The sequence below is a fragment of the Calonectris borealis genome, chromosome 1, assembly GCF_964195595.1.
Source record: "Calonectris borealis chromosome 1, bCalBor7.hap1.2, whole genome shotgun sequence".
Classification (NCBI taxonomy): domain Eukaryota; kingdom Metazoa; phylum Chordata; class Aves; order Procellariiformes; family Procellariidae; genus Calonectris; species Calonectris borealis.
In genome coordinates this window covers 155527906-155549242 of record NC_134312.1, presented here as the reverse complement: position 1 = coordinate 155549242, position 21337 = coordinate 155527906, and the positions used below count along the sequence as shown (strand labels likewise).

Here is a 21337-nt window from a genome sequence, read left to right as displayed (position 1 = left end):
AAGTGAAATTCAATCCCTAAAACTAACATTTTATAAATCCTTTGTATTGTATATATTTAATTTGAGTATATGTAGTTATTACATTTACATTGCATGCACGCTTTTTCTCTTTTTGTTGCACACACAGAGCACAAACGCAAACAGATGAAAATGATGCTAATTTTGAAAAGTCAAGCATATGGAATTAGGAAATGCCAGAATTGAAGTTGTCTGAGATACTCTTGGATTGCATACAAATTTAATGCTGTTGTTTTTCCACCCCTCCCCAGCTTCATTCAGTGCAGAGAATGGACTATATTTCTTCAGTCATCTGCTACTAACTAGTTTGTTTTCCTTTCATTAATTCATGTGTGGCTTGTGTAATTTTATTCTGCTCTAAAAACAGAATGCTAGTTTTTCTGTGGATTTTCTATGTTGTTCATCAACATTTTTCACTGTATGAGCATTTCAGAAACATAAATGGCTTCATTTTCACAATACTTCTGACCTAAGGTTGTGTCATTCAGTTCCTCAGATGAGGAATGGAAGCCTCAAGGCCTCGAGGCCATGTGTTCCCACAATTTTGGGGTGCGTTGTTTGAGATTGCGGGGTCTTGAGTTTTCAAGAAGCTTTACCCAGACTTGCCAGTTTAATTCACAACCCTTGTCTGTGAATGATGTAAATGTGGAATCAGTTAACCAGGCTCTTGTGTCAGTTTTCTGGTACGCTAATGCTGTGTTTTTATCACTTTCAAACCATAGGCATTAAATGAGAAAATCTAGGGGTAGTCAAGTCCATTAACAAATATAAACAAATATAAACAAACCTACTATTTCCCAAATATTTAGAAATTGAGTCAATTACTCTTACCAAATCTAAGGTAGCCAAAAGTTCCGTAATTTACAGTCAAGAGTGAGAAGCCCCAGTACAGCAGTGAAAGTGGTTTTTATATTTTTGTAAGTTGCACTTGTTCATGCTGTTTCATTTGCATTGTAGATGGTGCCTTTTCTATGCTGCTGTAAGCATCACTTCTGAGTGAAATTGTCCCAGGTTTACTCCACCAGAAATGAGAAAAGAATCAGGCGTGTTGTCTTTGGCTGGTTTAAATCCCACCCAGTGATTCTCTGTATCTATTTGCAAGATCATTTGCAGCAGTATTTACTGTCTTGCACTGTTTAAACATGAATGAAAAATGTAAATATGCAGAGCACCTGATTCTGCTGACACATGACTTTATAACTCATTGAGGCAAACTAGGCTAAATATGTCTGGTTTGTAAACAAAAATCCAAGTGACGCTAGACTGCTTCCATCAAAGGGTTTAGGTTGTTTAAACTCCTTTGCAGACAGATCTTAAGGGTGGAGATCCAGAACAATTTACTAAAGAAGGGGCATGGAAAGTACATGTGTACATTTTTATTATAGAGGGCAAGCTCAAAGTAGCATTCCTTGCATTTTGAGTGGACATCGATGAAGTTTGTGACAGCTTCTTTTATGCCTAGACCCTGGAAATGCTCTGACTTTTGTCACCTAAGGTTTATTCTTATAGCAGAAAGTCCAATATACCTAAATAACAGAAATGTTGGCCAAAATTTTCATCTACAGGCCTGATTCGGTCTTTTTCATAAACTGGATCTTTGCCACGAAGTTTTGAAAACAAGGATGGAGCTCTTGAGTGTGGTTCTATTCAAAGCCAGTACAGATATCTGTAGAGTTTTTATATGTCTCCTCTGACTCTTGTTTCTGATGAGGTGTGCTGAGATGTTGCATTCAAATGGGAGTTCTTCTGTGACAAGTGGCTTTGAGGTCAGGTACCTTTCATTGCTTTAGTTCAATCAAACAAGTGGAGAAGGTACAACCCAGATTAAGTCATTATTCTTTGTGACTGGATAAAGTAAGGCAGTGGGAACTAGTAAAAAGTCTTAACCAGAACAAATACAGGATAAATTACAGGCCAGTGATTTCATTAAGTTTCTAAAATAAATCCGTACCTAACAGTACTCAAAGACTGATCTTCTGCCAAAAAATCATGATCATTCATAGATGATGATTCACACCTGCTGCATAGTAGTAAAAGACTGATTATTTATTTATTTCCAGAAGTAAAGTTACTGCATTTTATTTTTATTTGGAAAGGGAGAGAGTAAATGGTCTTTCAGGTAGGTTGACATAATTCCTAAGATGAAAGGTAAGGCTTCTGTCAGTTTCCTCAAATCACTAAAAAAGAAGGTTAGGAAGAGAAAAACAAGCCTAACAAACTTATTCTCCACATTTTCCTGCCTTGCTTTGCAGGCCTTGCTTTTCTCAGTCTCCACTTTTTGAAAAGCAAGGCCTAATTTTTTTTTTTTTTTAAAGTTGCACTAAAATGGAAGGAACTAATTTGATTTGTAAAAAGAAGCAGAATGCATATTCACCTGTGTGTGTTACAAACATTTTTTATCAATTAAAAAGTTTCAGACATGAATTTCCTTTTTTGGTATAAGAAAGACTGCAGCCCGCTAAGCTCTCTGATGTGTTTTTGTACTGTGTTTCAGCTCTGAACTTTCCAATGTTGTTTTGTCTTTAGCAATAGCTGTGTTTAGGACAGCATGGTTTTTGAGAAAGAGCAATGTAGTTTCAAAGAATGCATAGCTGCAAGAAAGATTTCACTGGCCACACTTTCAATACAGAGTCCGCTTCCTGACTTTGTAGCTGCTCAGTAGATCAAGTGATCTGTTAAAGGAAGTACAAATTTCCTTGTGTCTGTAAGCACAATTAACATTGCACAAAAATGGCAGACTTTGCTCTGGAACTCTATTATTTTTCCCTTTCATTTCACACATAGATTAACAAACATATCATTTCACTTTGTAGAAAAGCATATTACCATGATAGTTTTCTTTATGAGTTACTTTAACTCCATTAAGATGGTGCTGTGTCTGATTCTTGCTGATCAGAAGCTCAACTAACAGCTCTTCCCATTGGTGGAGGTGCTAACTGAGATGAACTGTATTTAGCCTTATTAAAGTGGGTGACTTAAAGTACCTGAAAAGGGCTGAATTAATTTGTGTCATCTAAATAAGTGGTGTTGCCTGACATTAAAGTTAAATGTATTAATTAATCAATCAGATAAATGTCCTCCAGTAACATTTTTCTTGCTTTTACTAATCAATGAATGTTAAAAACACCTGAGTGGTAGTTATGAAAGCCTTAGTGAAGATCATTGCACACAAAAAAAGTGATTCAAGATTAGTAATGGCCTCTTTTCAAATTAATTGATGGTAGGGTTAGTTTTACTGAGAAATAAGTTACAAGCACAATAAAAGATGCAAATCATCCTTCAGGTTCATCTATTCTGTTTTACCCTGTAGGAATGGCAGCCAGATAATGATTGATTCTGATGAAAGTGTGTGTCTGGGCCAGTCCTGCCATGATAGGTTAAGATTGCATTACTTCAATTTCTAGTGTGCTGCAAAGTTACTGGAGCCAGAAACATATCCTGCTACCAGCTTAATGATTTCCCAAGCGTGCCCTTCTACTTCCAGCACAGTTCTTTTTTCCGCAGTGTAGCAACAGCGGGCTAGACGGCTGATACACAATTTCTCATAATATGAGTTCCATAATAGCAAGAGTTCACTTCTACTTTTTTGTAGGATGATTAAATGGGCCAGATCGTGTCTCCTTGGTTCAGCAAGTCAGACGTACAACTCTTCTCTGTCAGTCCTGCTGTCTCTTCTGTAGGTAGAATTCCAGGGATGGTTTTCGTTGCCAGCACACGTGTCAGGCCTTGCCTGTGCTGTTAAATAAAAGAAAGGGTGGAAGATGACCCTGGGTAGTGTACCACTGACCTTCTGTACTGCTTAACTGGGATGTGTCTGGGATGGTTTGGCCTGTGCAGAGTAGCACTTTGCGAGGCGGTGCATAGTTATACTTAGTTCAGGGACAGCACTTAACTGCTGGGACCTTTCTCAAAACAATATGTTCAGGATTCACAGATTTTGTTTCCCTCCACTCTACACTGTCTTTCAACAATATTCTCACAGGCTGCATTCCCTCATACACACAACTTCAAGTAACTTCAAGTTTTCTGTGTTTAATTTAACAGTATAGGCAGAAACTTAGAGCTCTCCAAAAGGTAGGAAGATACTTAGGTGAAATTTAAAATATCATTACCAGACAAATACAGATGGTATAGCAATAACCAAGCTAGCTCTGAATGAGCTCCTGTGGATATTAGCAGCTGTATGGTGGCAGGAGCATGACATTCTGGCCTCTAGCCTAGCCATTAGGCTGATGCAACTACTATGCTTCTGATACACACTCTCACACGCCAAGATCTAACCTGCATAACTTTGCTCAGCCTTGCATTGGGCGATACCTTTGAGTCCAAAACCGATTCTGAAAATACTGTTTCAACTATCCCCATCTTTAGAAGTCTTTAAACTCCCACTCTGCCTTCAAATGTCAGGTCTCTCAGGCATCTGAAGTTGTGCTTCTGCATATGCCTAGAAATGCAACAGTTTTGACTGCAGCGAATAACTTAGTGCTCTTTTATGCTTAATCCCAGCTTTCTTCAAAAAAGTAAAAAAAGAAAAATTCTAAAACCCATAAGCGGCTCAAAAATGGTGTGTGTTTAGAGAACATACTTACTGTGCTACAGGATGCATGTACCAGTATTTTCTATCGCTGAATGTTCAAGAATTACTTCCAGTTCATAAAGGAAGGAGTCTTAGATGAGTTGGTTGTCATCTAGATCATGGGAAGCTATGGTTTAATATCCTCCTCCGCTTACAGAGTTTCAAAAATATAGCTCCTCCACTGCTGAGAAGTGCACCTTATCCTCTAAACTCAACAGACTTTTACAGGGTAAGGATGCTTGTTAAGACCCTGTGAAAGCTCTGCCATATTGCAGAGATTGAAAAGCATAAAGCTGCAACAGAATGTACTGCATCCTAGTGGTGGGCGTGCTCAGTTGTGTGTGAAGGGACACGCTTCTGGTGTTTGCACCAGAGCTAGTATTTAAGCAACGATGAGATAAAGTGTACAAACAGTGGGAACTGGAATCAGGTCCTCGCTCACAGGGAGGGCTCTGACCTCTAGCGACAGTTAGGCATTCTCTTGTTCTCTTTAGCCCGCTGCATCTGGAACTGCATGGTGGTGTACATTCAGTGGAGAGCTGAAGAGTAGTCTGCCCAAAACAGTGACTCTCCCTCTGTCTCCTCACAAATACCTCTAAAATGCCTGTAATCTGGTGAAGCAGGTGAATGCATCTGACGGTCCAGTATTTCCTCTGCTTCTGTACTTTGCCTCTTTCAGAACCCTAGCGGGCCTCAGATTATGTGTGAACCTGTAATCAGCATTTCTGTAGGCAAATCGTGGTCAGGTTCATCCTCCTTCACCTTCTTCCCAGATGTGCTGATTCACGTGGCTTCTCATTTGGCCAGCTCATCATAACCCTTCTGAGATGCCCATGTTTCCCCAGGCACAGGTTAGTGCGCTTGTCGATGACCAGTTCTGCAGAGGATTTGTCTATTTGTAGCCATCTAGAAGTAGCCATCTAGAAGTTAGGTGGTTAATCTAAACTATTAGTCTGAGCATTCTTGATTGCCAACAGAGAAAGAGGAAATGGTTCCAAGGGCAGTTTTTCCAAGATGTCTTGAATCTCTCTTGCATTTTTCTCTCTCCATTAAGAAGGAGCTTAGAATAGATGCCAATGCTCAGATGGCTACACTTCGGTGAGATGACTAACAGCTTGTCTCTTAGAAAGTCTTCCCAAATATGACAACTGGTTCCTCAAATAAGTAAAACAGAGTACAAATCAACATCATTATCTTTAAAATTAAATAATTTTAAATATAATGTAACAAAGTAAGTAACGTAAGACATTTGTTCCACTAACTTTAATGGAATTAGGGGTTTATATGTGATTTATATAGAAAACCATGGTAGAATGAATGGTAATATTTTTGATATCATGCTCACCTCAGACTGTTTTATAAGAAATATTGTTTGTTCTTCAGTGTTGCAATGATGAATGGTTTGAAATATATAAGTTTAGAGCAATCAGTATAATGATGAATTTATTTGTTTGTTTCTCAATCAGCTAGGATTTATACATACATGTTGGAGAAGTCTCGTGTCATTATGCAACCTCTCAACCAGAGTAATTTTCATGTTTTTTACTTGATGATGGATGGGCTGTCTGCTGAAGAAAAATACACCCTGTACCTCAGTAATTTGTCTGCACACAGGTAGGAAAACAACTTTATATTTAGTATTAATATATTTCTTATTTTAGTGCCTCTTTGCTGTTGAGGTCCTTCCTCCAATAGTTAACATTTGTGTCATAACTTTTCAATGAGCTCTGAAATTATTTATTACTGAGTATCTGTTCATGAGGATTTAATTCTGGAGTACACATACACCCTCTTAAGAAGATCAGAGTCTTATATCCATTAGGATTATTGCCTTAAAGGAGAAAAAGGAAGGAAACTTATTAGTTATTTTTCCATCTTCTGTGGACTAGAGTAAGTCTTTTTTTTTTTTTATTTTTGCCACTGATTAAACTTTTTGTCTTCAGGAAAGACTGTTTCATTAAAATTAGAGTTTTCTTATGGAATATGCTGATTTTGATGAAATTTCACCATATGTAACTATTTCCATTTTCATTTTGAGATTTACTTTACCTCATATTTATTAAGAAAAACAGAAATGAAGTTTTGACTGCTTTAAAATCAAGGATAGGATTCAAACACCCAACACCTAAAATTAGGTCTTTGTGTGTGTCTCCACATAAGCTGGTTGTCTTGGCTCCCATTTGCAATCAAAGCAGATTGAGTCTCTACTCAGCTCTATGTGGAGTTACATATAGATATGTGCTTCGGGGTGAACTGAACCACATTTGTGGCTTCATAAACTGTGATGACTACGTCCCCTTTAACAGTAAGAGCTTAAATATAAAGAGCTGTATATAGACACCCAAATGTAGTGTGTCTAAGGCTGAATACACTCCAAATGTTTAATATAAGTGGAAGTTTTGGGGGATATCTCAAAGTTTATTAATTCAAATTCTTTTGGAATGAAAACATATTCCCGATTTAGATCATTTGGATTTCTTTCTTCAGTCTTTCTGAGGTGATTCCTAAGAAATATCACTGAAATGAGAGAAGCCTATTTGACATTAATGATCTTCTCTTAAATTGGCTAAGTTTATAATGAGTATAGTGAGTAGCTGTAAAAAGACCAATAGCAATTAAAATGATATAAAATGAGTGTTTTGAGTTTTTCATATCTAAGCCTTTTTCCCATGGATTTTTCTCTCAACTTTTCTATCTTCCACTCTGGCTAGTACTTGAATAAAATAGTATTCCTAGATTTGGGGCCTGTAAATAGAAAGATACCACATTTATTTTTGCAGAAGAAACTTACTTGATTCTGATTTTTTTCTTAAACACAAGTCTTCAGACTACTGCTGTTTGCACTTCTGGTATTAAACAAAATAGTGTAATGCACTAGCTCTGAAGAAACCTGAGGCTAAGTTGCTTTACTAAAAATGACCCACTTCAAAGAGGGGAGCGGAAGATTTAAATTCTATGTTTTAAATCCTTTGAAGGCTTTGAAGACCAAAAGGATTCTGAGCTCCCGATCATTAATTTATTCCTCTTCTAGCAAAAGTTGTTTGGAATCACTCAGTTTGTTCAGAAAATAAACAGTTTGAAGTCACTTTGCAAGAAGCTGCAACGGGAAAGAACTTAGCAAAAACCTGAATAATTAGATTCACATGAACAAAGCTTTATCTGATAAGATATCTGATAAGCATCCAAAAGGAACAAAATAGTATTTTTAAATAGATCTCTGAACATTGCAGTGCCAACTCTTTAAAAGTAATTTATAGCTGAACGTTTGCATAAAGCTGCTTTTATCAATAAAGCTTTGCTTTGCCTACATAGAGTAGATTGTATCTTGCATTATTGAGAGAGTGTTTGGGCCAAATATTTCTTCCCTTAAACTCCTGAGTGTAATAGTTCAGTGGGCCAGATCTTTCTTGCTTGATAGAGTTAAAGTAGGGGGGAATTTCTACAACATCAAACTCATACATGAATCAGAAAGCAGTATTTGGCCTCTGTTATAAATTCATGATTTCTGGCTTAGTCAAATTTTGATGAGATCATATCATTCTGGTAACATCAATAAGTGAATTTGTCATGTTTGCTTTAAGCAAGTGTAATCTTGACTCTAATAGCAAATTTAATTAGATAACAGGCCTTTTGAAAATATAGGTGGTTCATGCCCAACTGTTCTTTGATAATTTTTCTGTTCTTCTTCGCGTTGTTCAATATTGCACCTTTATGTAGAAGATTGAACAATCTTAGTAAATAATGGCTGTTAAGATCACAAGATACCCCCATTTTTTCATTGTTTGCTTAAGCCATTGCAATATGAGAAATGAGACATAACATTGTTTTTTTATTCTCATTTTAAATAAAAGTAACTTAAAGAGTCAAAGTAATATTGTCAATAGTGGTTACTGTAGACTTGATGCTGTAAAAGGTGAGAGGTAATTCATGTATTAAGCAGTATATAATCCTGGATTAAGAGTTAATGTAAATAACTAAAAGGGGAAATCCCTCCCCTTTGGAGTCACTGAGAGTTTCAGTAAGGCTGGGGTTTCACCCCAAAGTGCAGGTTGTAATTCTGTGGTGTTTGATGCCATCCTGAGAGGGAGATTGAGCTCAGAAGCTTGAATGTATGTTCCTGCAAGTATTATGACTGGTAGGGCAGTGTATGAAGACAAATAGCTGGCCACTTTCTATTGAACCTATATACAACTAGGATCTTAAAATAGCAAGCCATCTAAATCTATGTAGGGAGGGATCTGAATGAATACATCTCCCACCGTATCTGCATGTGGATCACGATGGATAAAGACAGAAGCAATTCCTGAAAGGTAAGATCATTTTTCAAGATTTAGGAGGGGGAGCATATCAGAAATGGAGAGAGAGTCTTGAAAGGGCAAGTCAAGGCTTTTTGATTGACAACAAGTACTCCCATGTGTTCATTATATTCAGAAGCTGATTTTTATCAGCAGATCCTTGATTGAAATTTCCAAAATTTCTATTAATTTGGCATGTTTCAAAAGAACTGCAGAACTTCGTTTATCTTGATGATGACGTGTAATACAGAGAGATTAGAGATTTGAAGTTAAATTCTCAATTTGCTCTTGACTTACTCTTGATTTTTTTTGCTAGGTGCAGATACAGTCCATTACTGTAAGCATTGCTTTTCTGGCATGTGAAGTTTAGCCTCATAATAAAAGTATGTACTAGCTTTTCTAGCATATTAAGTTTAGCCTCATAGTTACAGTAGGTACTACCTCAGTGATGAATCTTGCAACCAAAATGAAACAGAGAGCAAAAAAGAGAGGTGCCAATGGTGATAGATCAGCTTGTAAATGGACTTCAACTCTGGTGAAGAAAGGGTACTAAAAGGAGAGATCAGAAAGACAGGAAAGAAAAAATGTGGGAAGAAGCTTACAGAAAAAAGAGGAAAGACCTGCTTTTATTATTAGGGGCCAATTGCTTCATATTAGCATTGATATTCCAAAGCTGTAGTATATATAACAATATAAGAATGTCTTTGTGTAATAGGTATATGTAAGATACTCAAACATACTGTCATTAAAAATCATGTAATTACATTTGTATATGTATATTAGAAACATAGCTTAAGGCCACTTAACTATAGAAAATGGTTTCAGAAACGATGGTGGGTTTGGCAGCTGTTCAACTTGATGTCACCATTTTCAGTTTAAACAAGGTTGCTAGTTCTCCTAATTGATTGTACTGTTACGGCTTTTGGTAGCGTAGGCAAACTGATACAATGCTCTCAGTATTGCAAGGTGATTCTGACAGACGTTTTTTAGTCCTCCCTTGTAATGTCAGATTTTTGTCACCCAACATTTATAGGTTGAAATACACTGCTTGTAAATAAGCTTTGTGTGTAAAACTAAACTTCAAGCTGGGGAAAATGTTAATATACACATTCATGCAGAAGCTGGACTGTGGTCAGGGAGTGCATTTTGTGTTTGTATTTTCAGACTGCTATTCTCAGATGTGCAAAACTTTCCTTCCTCCCATAGAACAATGATGTCCACTGCAGTGTATGCTCTCTCTGCCTCTGCTGTTTCTCCCACCCCTTAAAAAGAAGTGAAACTCTTCTGCAACAATAGCCATAGATCAGTTCGCAGAACTGGTGTATCTTCTTTTACAGTTTTTTAGTGCAGGTGCCCTCTTCACTGTCAATAAGAAAACTTTCTGTTAATTTCATGTATAAAGTAGTAATTTTAGTGACGTGATTGAGTTTCTCATTAAAATCTAAACTGACCGGAACCTCTTTACTTGATCATTGAGGAAATCATTCCCAGCTCTGAAGGATACGTTGATCTTCAAAAGGGGCTTGGAGATTACAGTGCGGGAAAGTGAATGGTATAGAAAAGATCCCAGTAGACATTTTTCAGAGGCATTAAGTGCAAAGCCTTATGTCTGATTTTGTGTGTGTTTCCAGTCATCATCTGTTCTAACAAGCGCCAATACAATGTGTGCAAAATGGTGATTATTCTAGCACAAGAGCTCAAGATGAGAATTTTCAAGACTCTGAGTGGCCACTTACTCCAACTTTCCCCAATTCAACGTACTTAGGAGGTAGCCTCTTTGTTTTCTGGCTGCTGTGGATATAAAGCCAGGAAGACATTGCATGTTTCCATGCCTTCTCTCTTTCTTTTCTTTCCTTTTATCTTTGGATGCCATTTTTCTTTCCAATCGTTCGATTATTTTCTCATTTAAAATGCAACAGAAAGAAATATCAATCTTGAAAATAACAGTTTTCCATATCTGTGCCATTTGTCTACAAATATAGTTGTGGCAGTCTAATGATACGAGGTAAATTCGTAGAGAAAGGTTGTTTTTTTAATTAGTCCCACATAACTGGAAAAATAGACATTTTAGGGATGTTCCAGTCCTCTGATGTTCCATGCTTTTTCCTTGTATTCATGCCTGACAGATCACTTTTTTCCTCATAGATATTCACTTTGATTTAAACTTTCAGTACCCCCATAAAGCTCAGCTGTGCCCATAAAGATTCGCAGGGGTGGTTACACCACACCATTTTGATCCCTTTGCTTCACAAACTACCTGTTGCTGATATCTGTGTCTGATGATGAGAGGGAAATCCAAACAAGTGTTAGACCTATCTTACAAAATTGGTTGGATCTAAATACTGTGAATAGAAGAAGAGTTACATCAGATTTTCCCATGGGTGGTAGTCCTGCTGGAATAATAATTTCTATATGAAGTGCTATGTTACATCACTTTACCAAACTGCCATTAGACTTTGTGTGCTGAAACTCAGCATAAGTTAGTTGTACCAAAATTCTCAGTCTCACCCCAATAAAGTCTAGGGTTGAGGCTCTACAAACTTCACTGCTGAGGATCAACATTGTTTTAAAATCCTGCTGACAAAATAAAGCTCCAGGCAATCAGGAAAGTGGCATTCATTGTATTTAAATTTAGGAGAAAGGTAAAGATGAGACTCGGAGGTTCCTCAGCTTTTCCATTGTGGGAGGTATGGGCACAGGAGGGGAGAAAAGCTGTGACAGGAGATGTTAGGCTTACCATCCCTGCAGCTGAATGGCCATGACGGTCAAGTCCTTCTGGTTCTGCTTGGCCAAAACCCCTTCCTAATTCTTCTGTGCGAATACTAGCCGCCTATCATTTCTACTTTTCTTTAAATATTATCTCTTCTCAGACACATCAGGGAAATCATACCGGCTGAGACTTTCAACCCTTGAAATCATTCTCAAATGCTAGCAACAGTTTTGCTAGGCCTCCTCTGGGCTGTGAGTTTTCAGTGCCTGTTCCAGGATGTAGGCAATTCTGCGTAATGGCCAGAGAGGAGCCGGGGCAGGTGCTGCCCCGCGCGGGCAGAGGAGCAGGGAGACAAGGGTGGCAGTGGGGCAGGGCCCTCACCCTCCTGGCACATCCCTATGGAACCCGGCAGGTCCAGGGATCAGTGGGGTCAGACACTGCCCAGAGAGCTGGGCAGGGCCATGGGGATGGGGACAGGATGAGACCAGGCCGGGACATGAGCCCACAGGTGGGGGTCAGGGGGGGTCTGTGGCTGGGCACAGGCATGGCTGACCCCAGATCAGGCCAATACCAAGGCCCAACGCCTGAGCTCAAAAGGCGCTTCTGAGCCAAGGAGGGGTCCCAAAAGGGCTTCTTGCACAGCCCAGGCAGCTAAACTCTTAAGGGGGCAGAGGGCATTCAGGACCCCTGCAGAATCATAAAAGAACCTTCATCAATTTTTAATGAGAGTTAATGAATATCTGTTTTTTTCCCACATTATCAAAAACCAGCTAAATCTTCAAACTTCTCTATTAATTGCTTTCCTTTGCATATGTATATCTTCTTCAATACGTGTATTTTCTTTAGCATATTGCCTGTAAACTTGTACTTAATTAACACTTTCAATACGTGGCAGCTCTTGTGGCAACTATTAAGCTTATGATTCGTAGTTTGTCTGTCACCCCTAAGTTTTTTTGCTATGGATCTTTTGGCATTTAAGTTCTTACTAAAGATGTGAATGAAGAAGAGGGAAAACCTGAATCAGTTTCCCACTTCCTTTTCCTTTCCCAACCTATTTTTTATCTTGCATTAAATCATACAGATTACTTATCACTCGTTTCTACTTTCTTTATGTTCATTTTCCTGTACTTAGCACTGACGACCCTACTAACACACGAACAAAGACCTTCAAAAATTAGAAGTGCACTTGATATTTTACAGAGGATAAGGAATTTTAAAGACTGGATGACCAGGTATAGGTGATTCTCAAAGGCCGTGTCTCAAAGGCAGAAATTTATCATCTTGCTATTATCCTACTCCAACATACTTCTTTTGTAGTGAATGCTGAGTAGAAAGTTAATTTTCAAATTATTATACTGGAATTATTCTAGAAAAAGTTTTACCTTGCCAAAAGTAACTCTGGAGCACTCTGAGAAAAAGTTATCAGTCTTTGGGTATCCAAGCTAAATTTAATCTCAATTGAATTCTTTTTTTTTTTTTTTTTTCCCTGCTTGTAAACATTTTACATATCAGCTGAGGGATTTAGAGGTGAAGTTTAGATTATTGTAAAATAAGGTTTTATAAGACATTTTCTAGAATCATTAGAATTTTTAAAATATTTCTTAGAGGTTCAAAGGCAACATGTATTTTCTTTGCTTTCTTATATCTCACGTGTCTCAAAGTAATATACCTTGAATTTATGTGTGCATGCACATGTATAGACATACCAAATGTATTTATACTCAACTTTTTTTCCATTTCTCTGCTTCTTCTTTTCCATGTTCTCTCTTCTCTTCCAAAGGTCTCTTAAATTGGAAACAAACATTCAAGTTCTGGTTGAACAAGTAAATCTGTATTTTTTTGGTACTGTGCAAGTTTTCCTGTCCTAACTTGATTACATGCAGCACATTCCTTTTCTCCAAAAAGCTTGCATTTTAAATACATTAACACTTATAAGACAAAGCAGTGTTACACATAGCGCAAGCTATGTATATTAGCATGCCTAGACAGCAAAGGACCATTGGGGTATAAAGACTTTTCACGCACACTTGACAAACTTTCTAAATAATGGGGTAATGTGAAGATGCAGTTTCAAATACAGATTGCAAAAACTGGAGGAGTTAACTCTCAGTTATTTTTGCTGGAATTCGTTTCAGTACAATAAGTGAATATGGATAGGTGAAGCCCTAAGTAAAAGTGAAAATAGTTTTGTTTTGTTTTGTTTTTTAACTACATGGTAGCAAATAATATAAAAATTATACATTTCAATCAGTTTACATCTTCCTGATATGAATTACTTGTATGTCAGCTGTCTAGTGAAAAGCTTTAACTATGAACGTTTGTTTCTTAGCTATCCTCATACAATACTACTGTGAAAATCTGATTCATAAAAGGTAGTACTACTTTAAGAACAAGAGCTGTAGATTCCGAATGAAATGAGGCAATTCCATTTACTTAGATTCCAGTGAGATCTGACAGCTAAACTACACCAGCTATTTATTAGAAAGTTAATGGAGAGAGAAGAAGCAGATATATTTGTCTGAGATTCTGGAGCAGGTTTAAACTTGCTTCAGTGAGTTTTATATCTATGTAACCTGGAATAACTTCAACATTAAAAGAATTGTCTAAATTTTTTCTGTTGTCTTTTGCTTTTTTCTTGTTTTTGTTTTGTTTACTTTTGCTGCATACTATTTATTTTTTTCCTGTTTAGCCTGTATTTACTGATGTCTGAATTTTTTCACTGATTTTTTTTGAGGTTGAACCTTCTTCACTGCGTGTATAACATATGCATATTCCAGCAAAATGCGCTTTCACGTTGTTCTCTTTAATGTGTTTTTCCGTGTTCTCTTGTACCTTCAGCCTCCACTTCCCTTTTATTTCAACTGGTAACAGTCTTTACACCAGTATTCTTACCGTCTTCAATTTTCCTTTGTCTTCCTCATTCATGCAGGTTTTCTGAGTAGATAGGGTTCATGAGATTATACAATTTGTTTTACTCTTTTTCCTCCCCAGAAATGAACAGGAGTTGAACGCAAAAGAACATCTTTTTTTTTTTCCTTAGCTCTCTTTTTCTTGTCCTAGTCTTTCTCTGAAATTCAGGCTCCATTAATCTCTTGGAACATGATCTTCAAGCATCAGTGTTGTTCTTTACACTTCAAAGAAGGAAGAGTTGAGAGGCAACACTAGTAAATTACTTATGTGGGTGATTTTTTTATGCTGGATAGTAATAATCATGACTAACTCACTTATTTTTGATGAGGATGGACACAAGAAAATGTATTTTATGTTGTATTAAGATACATATTCATGTTTTAAAGTGATATTGATTAACCAGATCTAATTTTATCTGATTCTAATGTAACATTTTAAAATACATGTTATCAGATATATCTGAGATCGAAAAATACAACAAAGTGTAACTAAGTTTGGGGTTTTTTTGCATCCAATATTGATTTTTAAAGTGTTACTTTGTGGTCTAATTCATCTCATTTTTCTTATTCATGTACTTTACTTCTGTTCAGCTAAGCTTTTAGGCTTAGTCTCTCATATTTTAGGCTTAGACTCTCATATTTTCATGAAAATTAGATGGAACCCGAAGCAGCCTATTAGTGTGCAGAAGCTAAGAAATTTTTCAATGGTTTTTAACAGGGCAGGTATGATGACTGGACCGTGTAGACTAAAACTTCCTCCCTAAGATCATCACTGTGCACCTTAATATTGAGGAAATAGCTAGCAATAGTGTCAGCGTTAAAGTTAATATTATACAGTATCTTTCTGAAAATTGACTACATTTCCTCTATTTTCAACCTCCTCTTTCTGTGAGATATTTGTGGATAGTTGTGTCCTACAAGATACATTACTGGGAGGTTAGCATTGCAATTACAGAAGATATAATCAGGATCACAGCTTAGGTTTTCAAAACAAAACTGAAATATTCATTTGTGTCATCTGCTTTATTTTGCAAATTAAGTGGTTATTTTTCTATTTGCAGATACCTACACCTCATGCATAAAGTATACCTCTGTGTTATTACCTTTATTTCACAATATTTGTTTTGAGTATCTGGCTGTGCAGTTGTTTTGAGTGGTTCATCCTGAATTCAGGGTTAGTTACATACACACCTGCACACTTGCATTCTAATTACATGTCAAGATATCCAAAACAGTATTTTTCTACTTGAAAGCAGAGGTACCTTAGCTTTACATTTTGATGTTTAACTTTATTATTCCAGTTTCGACATTGGCTGCTTTTGACATTACTGCCTTATTCTCAAAGGATCCTTTAAGAAAATATAGCTCCAATGATGTTTAGTAATCATTAATTTACATGAAAGCCAAGAATAATTTTTATTTAACAAAGTAAAGGTAGTAAAATAAAGTCTGAGACTTAGCTCAGTGTCTTTGTCTTAGGTCCCAAGTGGATTTGTTATTTGTCTGGCTTTCAGAATAAATACTATAGAAATTCTGCTTTGTTCAAGAGTGTAAATCTGAAACTCATATTCCTCTGGGTATTTTCTTTCATTTGATGTTAACAATCCCGTCTTCATTGTGTTATTCTTCATACATATTGACTGAATAGTGGCAGAGGATGTACAGCACTCCATTGGCAGACTCTCAGAGGTAAAGAAATCGTTCATTACGATTACCTCTCTTTTCAACAACTGTTTTTCACTCCATAATAATTCTGACAAGCCAAAGGTGTAGAACTTTCTCTGTGTAAATGAACATATGACATGTTTTTTCAGGAATAAATTGTATGTTTAGAGAGGTATGGTAGAGCCAAGGCACTCCTCCTTTTATTTCTGTATTGTCCTAAAGGAACTCAGATATCTGGTAGTCTTTGGTATTTTACATTCTCTCGGTGCCAGTGAGGAGTTCGGAACAGAAAAAATAACATCAGACCATATAAAAACACTTTGACTTTTGCCTTTTTATAGCTCTAGTCAGTTTAGTTCTGCATGCTTAGTTTTAATCCACAAACTTGCATTCACTTCATTTGACATGGCATGATACCATTTGCTATTTCTTTGATTGAGAGAGACTTTGTCTTTCTTGTCTCCTTTGGGGTAAGCATGATATAGAAACACATGCAGAAAATAAGAGGAGAATAATCTGTCTGTGGCATGAAAGATAAAGTGTAGGAGGCAGGAAAAAATGAAATCTGTTTAATTCAAGAGAAAGAAACAAACTTGGTAATTAAGAGCACCGTGATCTATAGAGTCTACTGAGGACAAAACATACATCTGTCTTAGTTTTAACAGAAAACTAAACATACAATAAGACATTGTTTGGAATAAATTGCTTGAAATGGAGAAAGAAAATGCAAAAATAAATATAACATGAACGAGATGACCTTCCAATTTGTTGCGAATTCTGTTGATGAGTATCTTATACCTTAAAGTTTCTGGGCCAAGTTCAACCTGTTGTTAGAAAAAAGAAAACTCCAGAGATCTGTGGAAGTTACATATATATATTGAGGTTAAATTTGGTCCTCTGTAGAAGAAATTAAGTGCTGACTGTTTAGGCAGCCCACCAGTATTTCACGTCAGACTGAAAACGGATGTAGCTCCAACGGATGAAATTTCCGTAGGAACCCTGGCTTAAAAGTAGATGTGATTACTCACTGATAAAAATGGTAGAGGACCTCATTTGGCTTTTATTTTAAGTACAAAATATGTCTCTGCACTTTATTAGGATGCTAATCGTCTCATATGTGGGGGAGAATCAGCGGATTCAGCTCCTGAAACCACTTAGCTATTACACTGCATAAGTCTAGAGTGATATTATAGTTCTGCAATTTATATTTCAAAAGTCACTCGTAGAATCATCCTGACACAATTACTGTAGATTAATTTCTAGTCAGGAATGGGTCATTTAAGAAACTGTTGTTGGCATACGGAAGCCCCAGTCATTGAACCCAGCTCATCTCAACGTAATGTTAAATGTAAGAGAGACAATACCTCTCACCGTTGTTTGAACTTCACTGAGCTCCCTGAGCTAGCTTGAACTGTAAAGTTACTGCACTGGAGTAACTCTACAGTTACTCTAGCCAAGTCTCTTTGAGAAGGTCAAGCAAGGTCAACCCAAAGTGTAGCATAGTTTTCTTCCTGTAGTTCTGTCGCTAATCATAACTCAAAATAACCTCTACACTGAGGTTAAACCTGATTGTGTCAGGTTAGTGCCATTCAGGTTAGTGCCATTCACAATTTCCTTTGATTCCTGCTGGATTTGCACACAGATTTTTTGTAGTTAAAATATAACTACTCAAACTGGGTTTTGTCTAAAGTCTACAAGTAACCAAAGTCTTCTGAATATGTTGATGGAGTGCCAATGACCAGAAGACGTTAGGATCTCAGTTTTATACAGCTTCCAAAAATGGCAGCTCCATCAGTCTTGGCTTCTAAAATTATTTTATGCAATATAATGCTGGACAGAATGGTGCAGGAATATCTTGTGCTGACTCACCCATTACCCAGATGATCTTTGGAACTTTTTTATTCTACACATAGGTCTTGTTTATCTCCAGTTAGTTTATGACACATCTCTGGGAATCACGGCACAAAGTGTTATTGCTGCAGCTTAGTACAGTACAACATAAATCATATGAAACTTGATGTACTCAGTGGCTGATATCAAAAGTAAACAAAAATAGTTTCAAGTATAGTTTCAATAGTTTCAAGTCACCTTTGATTGCCAGCCAACAGATGTAAAATAGTACAGGGATTTTGGGGATGCTTAATGATTTTCACACATACATTAGCCTGTCTACGCAGGGAAAGCTGTATTTTTATCAGATCTGTGCGAACAGCGCTCTGGATCAGACAAGGAGACACACTGGGGAGAGCTGAATGGGAGTAGTTCAGAGTGCGTCAAGGAAGAAACATGTATGAGGTTCTGTGCTTCCTAACACGCCATTTTGGTCTGTGCTAATAAGGCCTCTGCTTATCTGATTTGAAGTTTCAACGTTTCTTGAATAGTAGTAATACAGGTGAGAAAAAAAAAAAACCGTTTGCACAAAGAACTATGCAAATCAAGAAAGTCCTCCGAAATAAAAAAACTTAGTAGAAATTTTCTGCTGACTAAAATGATGGAAAAGAGCACTGAAGCAATGTAGAAATACCATTTGACAAACAAACTGCATTTGTAACCATAATTACAGAGAAGTGTAATTTATGGCTTATGACAAATGCTGGCACCTTCTAATTTCTGCTTTAACCTTTATGAAATTTTAACATCACCGAATGATTAAATGGCTAGAAATCAGTTTACCAAACTGGTGTTGCAGTTTAGTATTAAACTTACACAGTGATTGCAGTGTTTGTTTTGACACTGGTACACTGAGACCAGTTTCATGATCTGTTTTGTTCACCCAGGATGAGGATTACGAAGACTAAGAACAGTGCTAATAATTTGTAAAAAAAACATCTGTGGCCTTTCACAGTAAAAATGAATAATGAAAATGATACTATTAAATAGGAAAATAATTTATTTAGTGGAATAATTTGTTGGAAAACAATTGGAGACTGTCCTATGTCACTAAAATTTTCCAGTACTGAATAAAACACAGAGAAAGTCCATATGACCTTGCTTTGATATGTTTTTCTATTGAAATCATTGTTCGCTTGGGCTTTATTTTCTATCACTTTCCTGTCCCAAATCCAGATGGGTTAAAACTGCTACTGCTAGAGATTGTACATTTTTATCCTACTATTTCTCAGTATTTTTTTGTGTCTGCTTCTGTATAAGTCATGTCTTTGGTTTCAGGTGCAACTAGAGAAATCAGATTCACTATTAGAGATGCATCTGTACATTCTTGTACCTGCAGTCCTTTCCCCGTTTCCATCATGCTCTCAGTGATTGCTTTCCCACTATATTTTCATCTCCATTAGGTATATTTGCCATATTTCCACACCTAATCCCCTGTTTGAACAGGACTCCTCAATCAGGTAGCAATTAAGAGGAACGGAGCAGCATCTAAGAAAATATGTACTATGATGAACTTAACTTCAGTGAGTATGTTATGAAGTTAGGTTGGTCCTTAAGTCAAAATTGGAACAAATGGGAACATCTTATCAAATTCTATGGTTCTGTAGTTTATTCTGCAGCCTGTTTTTTAAACATGCAATTATAATCCTGCAAATCCCTATGTGTAAGCACAGTGTGGATTTTAGCAATAAATCTCAACAGGGAATCTCTTTGTCCTATTTGGATGCACAAACCGTGAAAGTACTGACATAAATCTCCAAATTCTCTTGATTTAGGAAGGCCAGTTCTTTTTATACAGTGTAAAGTCTGTAACTTCAGCACTTAAGTAACCTGCTTAGATGCAGCCCTTCAATCAAGTTCTCAATGTGCAACCTGTAAAGTTTACTTCAGGTTTGCTGAGCATACAGCTTATGGGTCTTTAGTACTTTCTACCTTATGAGAGGCAATGGAAGACACCATGGGGAATTTAATGTCAGAAGTAGTTCATTTGGAGCTCTCATCCGGCATGATTTTACTGGGAGGGCTGAGAAGATGTGAGAAACACACACACACGCGTCCATCCTATTCCCATTTTGGGCTGTCCTGGAACACTTGGGACAGAAATGGGTCCGGGGGCAGGGGGAGGCAAAGCAGGTCTTGCTGAGCAAGGGAGAGCAGCCGTGAATTCTCCGTAACTGAACCCTGTGTTCAGCGTCATGTAACTTGCTGGCTGTGCGAAAAGCAGGACCCTCTGCTTACATTAAGGGGATGGCCACTAATGATTATGGCTGTTTGATTGCTAAGTAGATAACATACATAAATACATACATATTTACTCCATTTAGAGTAGAAAGAAGAATATTCTTGCTTTGTAGAACAAGTGGGTAAAGTTAGGTACTGCACCAATTCATATTCTTGTATTGTGTGAGACTTTCTTAGCCCATGATAGGTAAATAATTGTTATTGATTAATTAATTATATTAATCCGCCTTAAAAATGTCCAATTCTTGTGTAAATAATGTATATTTCCCAGTATTTCAAAAGTCAATGGAGTGACAAGTGTCTTGGGGGGCCTTAATTTTTTTTTGGCCAAGTTAAAGGGCTTTAAAGGAATGTTACTGTTCAGAATTCTAGTTTACTATACGTACCTGAATACACATGGCCATGCCTGCATATATGGGAAGAAGAGCGCTTCTTGTAAATCAGCTGATCTGAAACTGATTCATGGACTACAATCAGTGTTTATATGAAATAATTTTGAAGTATATTATCAATGTTTTAACTGGATACTGGTAAAAGTTATAAGCAGGTATCCAGAGCACTTTTTAAATTTTAGATCTGATACTGTGGCTCTTAACCCAGTAAGTTCTATTTAATGAATCAGCATTTTAAAAGTAGCAAACGCTGGTGGAGAAATGCCTTGAGGCTCATAAACTTAATGACATCTACCTGGCAACTAGTGCCAAAGTAAGTCTGAACACAGGAATACGAAATTACTCTTGGTTGTAGGAGCAAAGTTCAAACACAATTTCTGAAGCATTTCAGGACATGGATTGGACCAGTTTGCACTTGCATGCAGACTGACTTATTTTCTTTACATGTTCAGCAATGCTCAATATTTGCTACTTTTTTATCATCATCATCATTATGCTCCTTATTTAATGTATATTCAACTTCAAAATTATGCTTATAAAGTGATAGTTCACAGAATTATGATCTCCTGAGTGATTCTGTCCTATAAAATACTGAATGATATGAGTCAGAGAAACAGCACTACAAGATATATTGCCTTTAT

General features: G+C 36.9%; 1 protein-coding gene across 1 annotated transcript in view; it reads left to right on the top strand.

Annotated features, from left to right (window-relative positions):
- MYO16 (myosin XVI) overlaps window positions 1–21337 on the top strand; it is a 304717-nt gene that overhangs the window by 146534 nt on the left and 136846 nt on the right. Inside the window, exon 15 of the mRNA XM_075137449.1 lies at window positions 6061–6208. Within this exon, the coding sequence (XP_074993550.1) occupies window positions 6061–6208 (148 nt within the window). The remainder of the gene's footprint in view (window positions 1–6060; window positions 6209–21337) is intronic.